This window comes from Macrotis lagotis, chromosome 4 (genome assembly GCF_037893015.1).
Source record: "Macrotis lagotis isolate mMagLag1 chromosome 4, bilby.v1.9.chrom.fasta, whole genome shotgun sequence".
Taxonomy (NCBI): domain Eukaryota; kingdom Metazoa; phylum Chordata; class Mammalia; order Peramelemorphia; family Peramelidae; genus Macrotis; species Macrotis lagotis.
Window position 1 is genome coordinate 247,676,254 of NC_133661.1, and position 12,286 is coordinate 247,688,539.

The window sequence follows — 12,286 nt, forward strand, 5'->3', positions numbered from 1 at the left end:
GTATTTCCTACATGGAAAATATCAACTGCTTCCCCAGTTCTTATTTATTGGCACTCTAACCAATGTATAAGCAACTAAAAAGTTAAAAAGTCAAACAAAGACAGGCAACAAATTGTACTAAAAGAAAATTATCCTCCTTTAGGTTTTAAATCAAATTTAAATTAAATCTTTAATTCAAAGAACAAAAGGAAACAAGAACCCAAAGTTATTTATGAAAAACATATAAAGGGCCTGTGCAGCTATTACCTAAAAACACAACTAACACCAACAATAAAATTTACTTTCTCCACTTAACCAAGACATGAAGCATCTCTATCACAAACAATGAAACATCTATGATATCACAAGATAAATGAACATCAAACCACATTCCACATTTTTTAACTAAACTATAGATCTCTTAAAGCAAAAAAACCAGAGCAGACATCTCCAACCCATTTTCCTGTATTTTTGCAATTATTTTATAAAGGATGTTAGATTAAAATTTTTATTAATATTATATTAATATTCATTAAGTCTTTCCTTCAAAATAAAATAATAGATACTTTTATTTCAAAAATATTCTCATTACATTCTATGAATGAACTGAAGAATCCTCAAAAACCATCAATGATCCTTAAGCTTAACTGAAGCTGCATAGATACAGGATGCTATCTGTTATGCAGATGTTGAAGAACCTTTACAGTTGTCAATGCTTAAGAAAGCGGAATTAAAGTTGTCCATGCAGGAGCTGACTGTGTTCAGCAGCCTGAAAAGAGAAAACCTTCATAGCCTAAGCATGATTATCAAATTCTTTGTGCTCTTAAAGGAGAGTAATTATAGGCATGTGAAAAAAGGGAAGCACTCCCTGAGGTACTCTTCCTTGCATTCCTCCCCAGAGGCACCAGGGCCATTAAAAATTCCAAGATGAAGAGGAAAACAGCCTGGGAACAGCCAGGAGGCAATACAGCAAATTAATACACCAACTGTCCTCAGGGAATGCTGTGATAAAACAGGAAACACTTCTCTCTTCGCAAAATAAAATTATACCACTAATGATAACACAGTCACCACACACACAAAAAACCATTCTAATGATGGGTGTGAAATTCCCAATGCTACCCAGATGCTTTGAATGAAATCTTTCCCCACTACATGCAAAATGAGGCAGAAAAAAAAAAAGGAAAAGCTCCTTCCTAAGACCAGTTTTCCTTCGTGCCAAGTATGTAGCAAAAAACAACAACAAATCATTACTTCTACCTATACCTGAAGTTCACAGTCTCAATGGCTGATAATAAATTCTGTCTATCTGGCCTCAAGAGCAGTTTGGACAAGTCCTTCAGTGGCTAGAAATCTCCTTAAAAGACAGAGGCCATGTGCTTATCAAATGATTAACAAAGAAGGAATGGTACTTAGAAGTTGAGAGAAAAAGAGATATTATCATCTTTATTCACTCTCCTAAGTTCTCAGTCCATGCCAAATATATGAAGCAATATACAGTGCCATGGTGTGCCCACTACTATAGCCTAGACTTCTTTATGGTTCCAACATATAGTCACCAGTACTAAGAAATAGAAAATAATGATGTGACTAATGAGATATACAGATAAGAAACACAAGCCTATGTGAAGCACAGCTTTTAAAGGAAACAGGGAATCCCAATAAAGCACCGATACTAATTGTATAATGTTATTGTCAAAGTAAGCGTAAGGGCAAAACTACTCATTCCACTTTGTTTCTGACATGATGCAACACTATGCTTCTGTCTGAAGGGATTCACTTAATGTGTGATGAGAGTAAAAGTCACCAAACCAAAAAAGTAGATCTGCATTCCCATTGCTTTTTTAGGTTTTTTTTTTTTTTTTTGCAAGGCAAATGGGGTTAAGTGGCTTGCCCAAGGCCACACAGCTGGTAATTATTGAGTGTCTGAGACTGGATTTGAACCCAGGTACTCCTGACTCCAGGGCCGGTGCTTTATCCACTACGCCACCTAGCCACCCCTACCATTGCCTTTTTAAACTAAAGATTTAAATCCAGAGTATACAACTATTTGTAATAATTTTCCTTTCAAAAAACTTTTTCCAAATTCTCCACTTAGTACTACAGTCTATCAGAGGCCTATGGCTAGGGTCACAGCTTCATGTGGCAACATATGATCATGTCATGAGGAGTGATGAACTTTTCAAACAATGCACAGTCACCCCTACATAAAAATTACTAAAGGAGTAAATGCATGAACTTTTTGCCATTAGTTCAAACTAACTGGCATTTATCAACTAGCTATAAAAAAACTGTATGTATAATAAATACACAACAAATGTTTGAAGCACACAAGTAACTTGACTTGGTGAAAAGAAAAGCATATTTACTTGCTTTCTCATCTAGAACATCACTCGAGAACCTGTATTAATAATATTCCTTGCAGATGAGGCTTTTGACTAGAAGAAAATGAGAAAAACCCCTCAAAGAGACTAAAAAATATTACCTGGCAGAACAGTGTGCTGGTAAGCATCTTCGGTGGGAAGCATCAGCAAGAACATCCAAAGAATAAAGGGGAGAAAGGGGATTGAACTGAAAGAACAAAAAAGTTCAATACTAATTAGTTCAATAAACGCCACTTGAAATACACAACCTGAATGTGAAAAAATATTATGCTCTACTCTATCTCAACCATATATGCTGTCCCAAAACTATTTAGTGAAGTTATATAACATTGTGCTATGTGATTTCAGCATGAATAGTCCTATGCCCTCAAAAAGAATGAATTATCTTATTGTTAGTTCTCTAAAAACCATTTTAATGAATGATAACTTAATATTTTCTGCAAAAGTGCAATTAACCAGCAGTTTTGCCTATCAACTTAAGACTCCAATCAAACTCATCCTCACGTAGATTAGCAAATTATTCTTTCCTATCTTCCTGAAGAGCAGCATTTTGATAGATGATAAGGTGTTGTGCAATGAGATTTTGAAAATGGCACAGTCAGGGAATCAGAAAACCCAGGTTCAAGTCATAGCTGTGCCACTAACTTGCAATGTGATTGTGAACTTCTAGGCCTTTACAGATTTTCTAACATGGAAATGCTGGAGAGAGTCAGAAGACCTGGGTTCAAAAATCCTCTTCTGAAACTTATGATTACATACTCTCTTCTGTAAGACTAATCATTAGGAGGAAAAAACCCATCAAACCGAAAGTCAACCTGCTTCACCCAGGAAAAATCTACATGCAGTTCATTCCATGATATCCTTGTTGCCACCTCAAAACAAAATAACTGATTAACACCTGAAGTCCCATAAAGAATCAGAGACTAAAAAATAAAGTGACCATCACAACATTTAAGTTTGAAAAGAAAATGAGTCACAGCAAAGCTTTGTCTTCTAAGGTAAAATATAATTTAGTCAAGAGTCAAATATCCATGGAACACAGAATGCTTTAAATACTAAAGCTAAATGTATGGGTAATGACTCCCTTACCTCATGTGAACAGGCAGGAATGTGGGGAAAATCAGAAGTCAACGTTTTGTTCTTTCTAAAGAAAAGGAAACCAAATGAGAAAATAAAGATGATGGAAGACTCAACTTACCTGGTTGCGCTCTCTCTTCCCTGTTGACGGTAACCAGAAACTAAAGGGAAGGAAAAGAACAAAAAGAGAAGAAAACAAAATACAAAAAGCAGAGTAAAGATAAGGGGAAAGAAAAACAAAAAGATGAAGAGAAAACGAATTAAGGAAATGAAAAGATGGAATTGGGGAAGAGAGGAAAAGAAATATTATATATGTGGAAGTTTCACAATGGAAACAACTTTTAAAAGGAAAACCTCCTAATGAGAATATCAAGTATGGGAGGAAAATGATAATAACTATTTGCTAAACTATGTTAATAAACTGCTCATTAACAACCTGATCCCAAGGCAACAAGTGTACAAGCCAGATTTCAAGTATCTTTGCTTACTATTATAGTTTGAATAGTACCTATGTTAGACAATTAAATATATTCTGTTAGAACTGGCTCTCAATCATGGTAAGAAGAAATACCAATGGGCTACTATATCGTGTGGAATAGAATTACAGGATATGGCTGTCATAAGAAATGATAGAACAACAGTTTACTCAAAGCCGAATTTCTTGGAGGATTAACTTCAGCACCAATAATTAGCACAAAAAAAATTTTTTTCTCTAAAAAGTTGCATGAGTTCTCTTCTACTTAACACTAAGCAAGATTTATTTTGATAGCTTCCTCTCTTTGCCACTCAGTATTCATCCCAATGCTAGTGATAGTAAGCACTATTTTATATATATATATATATATATATATGTAATATATATATTTAATATTTGCAAAGAAGGTGGTAGTTGAAGATAATTATCAATTCTGTAGATTTACATTAAAAGAAAAACTATTAAGTTAGAAATTAAGAGTACAAAAACTGTATTAGCAGCTGCCTTTTAATAGCTATGCCTAAAAAAAGCAAAGCAAGAAAGAAAAAACTAGAAATGAAAAAAACAGCTATAAAAACAATTTCAAATGGTTTAGTGCTCTAGATAGGATAAATGCCATAGAGAACGTTTACTGGATTTCTAAAGCCTCTTATTTTTATTATTTATTTTATTATGCTAAAAATCTGGTTATTATGACAAATTTCTGGTAGCTATAAGTGTTCCCCTTTCTTCTTTCCCCCTACAAGAAATTCCTGACCTTTCTCAGAGAAATCAACCAAAAACACAACAGGTACTTACTCTTTCTGACGTGGGTCACTAATTATGTGGCCTACCCTCTCAGTTCCTAAAGTGCTCATGCTGGTCTCCTAAAAAGACAGAAAAGTGAAATATGTCATCACTACCAGGAATACTGACACAGTGCAAAGCATAATTTTTTGCCAGACTTTTTGAAAAATACCTCAAATTCACTATCAGGTTCATCCTTTCTTACTACTATGGTTAAAGTCAAAGTCATTGATGTTCATCAATAGTCAGGTCCAAAAGTAAACTTGTTTCCAAAGGGCCTGATGTGCTTACTGTTAGATTGCAAATTCTGTAAGTGTAAGGATTGGTGAATCTTTGTATCCCTCCAAAATACTTAGCATAGTATCTAATGAATGTTCGCAAAATGAGCTAAATAAACTACTAAAGACTCAAAGGCTAAAATTAGTCACCAGAAATTGATAACTTACTAACCAAACCATTTTCTCCTCCCCCTTTTCCCCAAAAAAAGTTTCTTTCCCAGAAATTTGGTACTATGTCAACAAAATGATCAGTCCTTAGCCTAAGCTTTAACATTACAGGCCTCAGAAGGTAGTAATGCAAAAGATCACAGAACCATAATCTTTGGAATATAGCAAAATGACAGGAAGAACTCACCCTTCACTCAAAATGAACATCCTTTATAGTATCTGTGAAGGCAAATGAACTAGGCTGTGCGCACACACCAATACATAACATGAATAAGAGTTGCACAAATATGTATAAATGTTAAGGCCTGGGTAAGCACAAGTCAAGTGTGCACAAAAGTCAAGAAATATATATAAGCAAGCCTGTTGTGTGCACAGTCTCTGGGCAAGTATTTTGTATGTTCAACTATGTGGTGAATTAATCTAAGCATTAAGCTGCACATCTTAGCATAACAATTTGCTATAGAAAATTAATTTGAGGTCAGGTTCTGGGCGGGAATGGAGCTAAATGAAAAGGTTTTACACCCTGTATTCTTCATCTCTTATGGCCATGCCTCCTGGTCACAGTCACACATGAGATAGGGGGGCTACAGGGAGGGATGGGTGAAAAATGGCCTATTTGTTACAGCAGAAAAATTATTAACTTAAAGTGCCGTAATGTTTAAATTTACAGTTTATTACTGTGTAAATTACAAGCCGTACTTTCAGTAATTAGCAGCTCGCTGGCAGGGAGCTGTGAATGAAACTCATTATTTATGATTACAATTTAGAAAAAGAGAAGAGAGGGACAGGGGATGGGGAAGTAGGGGGAGGTGGGTAGAACAGTGACCTCCACTGTAAATGACAAATATCCCTTTTAAGGTGATGAAGATAAATTTAACAAGTAAATATAATCCCATTCATTTGAAATTATTAGAGATATTTTGAATAGACTCTTGTTCCTTCCTAGATAAAGAAACTATGATTTACACCATACCAGCTGAAGATTCTTATTTTACAACAGCTAAAATAAACCTAGGTGGTGAAGAGACTATTAGCTATCAAATCTAATAGACAGAGAGGGGAAAATTGAAAAAACCCTTCCCCTTTCCCCATTAAATACTCTGAACTTACTAGCTGTCCAACTATTCATCCAACATAGCATATTTTTATATACCCAAAATGAGTTTGAGAAGATTTTCTTCCAACAAATGAGTCCAGGCAAGGTACTATAGAAAAAGTGCCAAACTTAAGAAATATAAGACAGCTCTCTAGTTCTCAAGTTTCCTCATGTAAAAGGAAGGAGGGCTAGATGACCTTTCTATATGAGGTAAGAGTATGAATACAAGAAAGTGAAATCTCCATCTCTACAGAAATTTTTTAAAAACTTACATTCGGTTCATTTAAACTTCAGAAAATAAATACACTCTCAATTATCTTTCTCATTTTTCTGCCTCTAACTCTACTTCTAATCCTCTCTGGTCAAGTAGGGCTCCTATTCTTCTGACTGATTACATTACTCTCTAAGCTTTAAAAATGAGAGATTGAAGATAGTCTGTGTCCTAAATGTCCCTAAAGAGTCCTGAAGCCTCATTCAGGAGTTCTTATTCCCAGTCTCTGACAAATATTGGGATGAAAGGTCAAAATTGCAATAAGCAAAGAAATTCTCATAAAATTTAGAAAAAGGGTCATGATAAGAGATAGAGAAGATATCAGAGCAAAAAGTAACACAGTTAACACAATAGTAAGCTAAAGTACAGATCATAAAGAAAGTAAAGATCTAGACTAGGAAGATTCACAATAAATCTTCTGTTGGCCAATATTTACTCTACCTATACTAAAGAATTAAGCTTAAACAAGAATTGGGGAAGGGGAGAAGAGGGGAGGAGAAAAAGTGGAAAGAGGAAGTAGACCAGAATCTCTGTGGCTTTCCATTCATACCCAAATAAATTCAGTTCTTATAGGAAATATTTAACTTATAGCACCACTTTTGATTTATAATAAGTATACATATTCAATAAATAATTATAACCCTACTTAGGTCAATAAATACATTGAAGGGCATCACCTTTCCAACAAGCCTTCTTCTTCCCTTTCTGAGGCAACGGGCAGCAGCTCCAGGGAGCCGATTTAAGCGTGCATGGAACCCTGGAAATAAAGGGGAAAGATCTTAGTATTCAATTTCAATTGTTCATAACAATTCTGAAACTGACTTTAGAACTTTAGAATTTTCTTTCAAACAGCCTCGCTGATGAAAAATTTTCGTTATTGGGTGGATTTGTTGGATTTGAATTTTTGAAAGCAGTCTAAATACTTCAAAGCCAAGACTAGAAAACAGAGTAAGTTGAAAATTAAAGTTGGGGGCAAAAATGACAATATAACTATAAAGACTGACTTCTAAATTGATTCTGAAGGTAATGCCAAAAAAGGAATTCCAAAACTATTCTGAGTAATGGCAATTATCATCAAAACAACTATATAGTTAATCTGTCAAGAGTTTACAATCCATGAGTTCTGAGATATAATAACATGTTGGCAAGTTATACCTCATACACCGCCACTCTTTTACATGTAAAACTAACTTAAGGCTCTTAAAGAGCTCCTGAAGGAGAAGAGGGAGAAGAAAAGGTTTGATAAGCATTAATAATATGGCCAGAATGTGCCAGGCTGTATGCAAAAAGCTTTACAGACAACACACCTCAAATTCACCATCATCTCACATCTCTGTGGTAAAACACTAAGACACTGAACACTCATTCATTACTGAGAATAAAAGTTACAGAAGACTAAAGCTACAAAGGAACTCAAAGCATCTATACCAACCCCTTTACTTTGTAATTAAGAAAACTGATACTCAGAAAGACTAAATAAATTGATTTGCCCCAGGTCACCTACCTTATCAGAAGCCAAGGAAAAAAAGGGGAAGGAGGAAAGACCAGAAGCCAGGTCTCAAGTCCCAACTCAATGTTCGTTATACTAAGATAAGGTGCTTCACAAGTTATAAGGAAGTAGAATGGCATAATGGAAAGAGCCCTCGACTGCCAATTTAAAACCTGAATCCTAGTAAAACTGACAACTGCTAAATTACAAGACTCTGGATAAGACCCTCAACTTTTTTCGAACCTGGTTTTTCAACTCAGGAAACATTGCATAAGTATCTTTACTATGCACATGATACTAAACATAAGGGCTAATCCTGGAGCCAAGAAAGACTTGGGTAGAAGTCCTGTCTCTTAACACACACTAGCTGTGTACTCATAGTTAAGTCTCTCAATGACCCTGTTAAGATACAAATGAGTGTTTTACTTGCTCTGGTAAAGTATGTTTCCACAGAAGAAGGTCCGCACCCTGATAAATTTTGGCACTGCCTTTGCCACACATGTCCTAAACATAGCCTCATTACCACTAAACTATAAGGTTGAGGACACTCTTTCCATATATTCTATATGTATCTTTGGGACAATATGCATCATATAATGACAAGAAAATTGTTTCGTAATTATCGTTCTTAACATGCCACAGCAGGCCTTTGCTAAGAGTTAATCTTGTTACCAATAGGATGCACACTGGTGGAAACTCAATTATAGTGGTAAGAATGGAAAACCAGAGGATGCCAGTCACTCTCTGGCAACTCAACCCAGAGCTTCTAGAAAAAGTTGTAGGAATACTACACTGATATACATTTTTGTTGTATCCCCAAGAGTAGGGATTGTCTTATTCTTTGTATTTTTATTTCTGGTGTCTAGCAGTGTTTGTAACATGAGCACATAAATGCTTGTCTAGTGATTTAGAGAGGTACGGATAATAGTTACCAGACTATGATATGACATCTGGCTAAGATAAGTGCCTAACATAAGCAAAAATCTAAAAAATAGCACCAGATCAAACAATAATCAAAAACTCTATTGTGAAACTATAGTGACTAAAGTGACAATAAAGAAGATGGGAGAAATATGATATTCAAAAATGAAGTTGATATATAAACAAAAGGGTAATAAAATATTAAGACTATTTTAATAATCCAAGTAAGAAATGATGAGAGACAGATTTATGGTTGTAGCATTGTTAAGAGTGATACCTTGTGAGGTGAAAGAGATTTTGTGGCAACAGAATCAACAAAATTTGAAAAGTAAAGTGATTAGAAGAATGGTAGTGGGGATATTATACTCACATGGAGGCTTATGGAAAAAAAAAATCAATGAATTTTGTTTTGAACGTGATGATGACTGGATATCCTAGTGGGGATCTGTAGCAAGTAGCTGGTGTTAAGGAAATGGAGATCAGGGATCATAAGGCTAAAGAGAAGAGATTTTGGAATCCTTTACTTACAGGAAGTAATTAAGGCTATGGAAGTAGAGAATTGTGGTCATCAAGAGAAACACACATGCTAAAGAGGTAAATATCCAGCTAAGCATGAAGAAATCAACAAATATGAGAATCAGAAGAGAAAAGCATCATGGAAGCCAAGACAAAGCATGGAGGAAGAAGGAGCAGCCAATGTGTGGAGCACTACAGAAAGAGAAAAGCATGTGAACTAAAAGCAAAAAAAGTCATTAGATTCAGCAGTTAATATTGTTTTAAGTCACCTCAGAAAAGTTTATATGTGTTTAAGTAAACTACAAAAGATAAAGAAGTGAATAGGAGGTGAGGAATTATGTGTCAACGAGTAAAAACAACATCTCCTACTAATCTTATTATGAAAGGAAGCAGAGAGCTATGAGGACAGTTTGAAGGGAACAGCACAGTCAATATGACAATATTTGAATGCATCAGAGTTTCAATTTGAATCTTCAGATATTGCCTTTTCAACATGCTTTTCAGTCATGTAACTAACACCAATGGAAAAATACTGGGGTAAAAAAAGATGAGTTTTTGCTCTTTATGCTATTAAATATTGGCACTATTAAAATACCACTATAATTTCCCAAAGGCAATCTTGGACTGCTTTCATGCTCCTGTTCAATTCTGAACCCAGTCTTGGCACAGTTAAAAAAGACCATCTTTTCCTCAGATATGGGAGCAAAGGAAGAGAATGGAAAACAATGTAAATGGGTTTTGTGGTATGAAATAGGAAACAAGATATTGCTGACAATAGATGGTCTCTTTTTTTTAAATTAAAAATCAGAAAGGGATAAGAAGGAGGGCATAAAGAGCTCAAGGATAGAAATTTGGGAATAATTACTATAGAGTGTAAGTCAAAAAAAAAGAGAAAATAAAAATACTTCCAAGGCTACAAGGATTCAGTTGAGATCTAATAACATAACTTTTCAGAGGATACTATCTACACAGTTCTGCAAACATCAATTAGCATATAAATATATAAAAGACAAGATGGATTCAGGGGAGAATTTGGATGGGGGAGGGGAAGTTCAAGGCAAGGTAAGGGTTTGGCAATTTGTGAATGGCAATAGTTCCAAATAAGTGAGAGATTTCAAGGGAATAAGACAGTACAGAGCTGAAGTATTCAGCTCTAAGACTGAGAATGTGAAGGAAAGAAAGATCAGAGTAGGAATGATATAATGAATGAACATGAACAGATGGAGAGGGGCAGTAGGGATAAAAGTTGCAGCAAGAATAAAGAATCTATAAAATGGAAAGGTTGGACTAGACAATATTTAAGGTCTTCATCAGCGTTAACATTCTATAATTTTATACCACAAAGAAACTAAAAATGGGAATAAAAGTTTTTTAAAGAACTACTTTTTAATCAACTCTTAATAACTAACCATTATTCTAAAACCATTTCTTACTGAAATCTGTTCTCATCAAGTCCAAAGAGTCAATATTTCAAGCATCCTCCAAGGGTTAGCTAACAAACTATTAGCTTCAATGTGGCTCAGCAAGCAAGCAGTGAGAACAGGAATGCTATTGGCAGTACTGGACTAAAGAAATTCTTTTCAACTTACCATATACTCCATCGTACTACACTTAATCTCAATCTTACAGATGAGGGAACTGAAGCCCAGAGAGATAGTGAGCCAGCTTTGAAGACTCTAGTAATCCAGGAGGGTTTCAAGACCTCCAGCCTTGGTCCCATCCCAGTCGAAATTCATACCCTTATAAACTGTCTGGAGGAATTCCAAGAACATTCTCAGACATTTAGGCCATCATCATCAGACAGAAAGGACAATCATTCAGTCTACAGCTAATAACAAGTGTGGTCAAATAATTAAATTATCATTAATCTTTTTTCCCCAAACACCTTAGGGAACTCACCTCTTTGGGCTGGACGAGAAGGTAGAAGGAATGTGGAATCTGAAAGTTTGTCTAGTCCTGAATCTATTCTCTCTACTTCAGATCGATGATCAGGTGCCCACTTAGGAAGGAGATTGGGGACTGTGAATCCTGAGACACATTCACCTTCGTAAAACCAATCACTCTGTTCATCATCCCCTGAATCAGGCAAAACAAGTTATCAACACTTATAAGTAGTCCAAAATGAATAAAATTACATAATACAATATTTTAACCTTTTGAAAATGACAGTTATATAAGAACTAAACATAATAGTCTGCCTTCTCAATTAACATCACCATTAAAAAGCACATTTAACTAAAAGCCCACAAGCACATCAAATTACATTATATGGTACTATCCAAGGTATCCAAAGAGATTTAAAAAGTATGAGTTATAATTATTGGATGGTTTTTTTAAGGTAGTTATTCTTTACTGTATTTAGTAAAGGGGAAAGGTTACTTGAAGGTTCTAAATCCATAAACTGCCTTGCAATCTAAATTTTTTTGTTTCTGGAATTTCTGGATAAGGAACATATGTTCACATCATTTTACCCAATAATTTATTAATAGGAGGGAGATAAGCAACTTAGCACTGACTCAATAGGATATCACTAAGAAGTTAAGAGGAAAAGCAGAATTTTAGAATTAGATGAGTGATCATGTAATCTAATCCATTCATTCTGATGAGGAAATTAAGGTACAAAGAAATTATATTCTTTGTTCAAGGTCATACATGTAATCAATTACTAATTTCCAGACCAAGATAAAGTCTCCACCTCCTAGCTCTCAGTTTAAAGTATCTTCCTACTGCAGAGAAAACAAAATGTGCTCTGTTTTTGAGAAAACTTTTGCCTACCAAAATAGAAATATAAATTGCTTCATTCCTCTTCTCAAAACCACAGAATTAAGAAATGTTGGACAGAACAA

The 12,286-nt window shown here is 35.0% G+C and overlaps 1 protein-coding gene across 4 annotated transcripts in view; it reads right to left on the reverse strand.

The window, feature by feature from the left end:
• GPATCH2L (G-patch domain containing 2 like) overlaps positions 1–12,286 on the reverse strand; it is a 63,375-nt gene that overhangs the window by 28,442 nt on the left and 22,647 nt on the right. For 3 of the 4 annotated variants that reach the window (XM_074235679.1, XM_074235676.1, XM_074235680.1), the window contains exons 4-8: positions 11,340–11,516; positions 7,192–7,271; positions 4,714–4,781; positions 3,453–3,507; positions 2,465–2,550 (exon numbers count right to left, since the gene is read on the reverse strand). In XM_074235679.1, the coding sequence (XP_074091780.1) occupies positions 2,465–2,550; positions 3,453–3,507; positions 4,714–4,781; positions 7,192–7,271; positions 11,340–11,516 (466 nt within the window). Of the gene's footprint in view, positions 1–2,464; positions 2,551–3,452; positions 3,508–3,561; positions 3,602–4,713; positions 4,782–7,191; positions 7,272–11,339; positions 11,517–12,286 lie in introns of all 4 variants that reach the window. The other variant, XM_074235678.1, reaches the window with a different exon arrangement.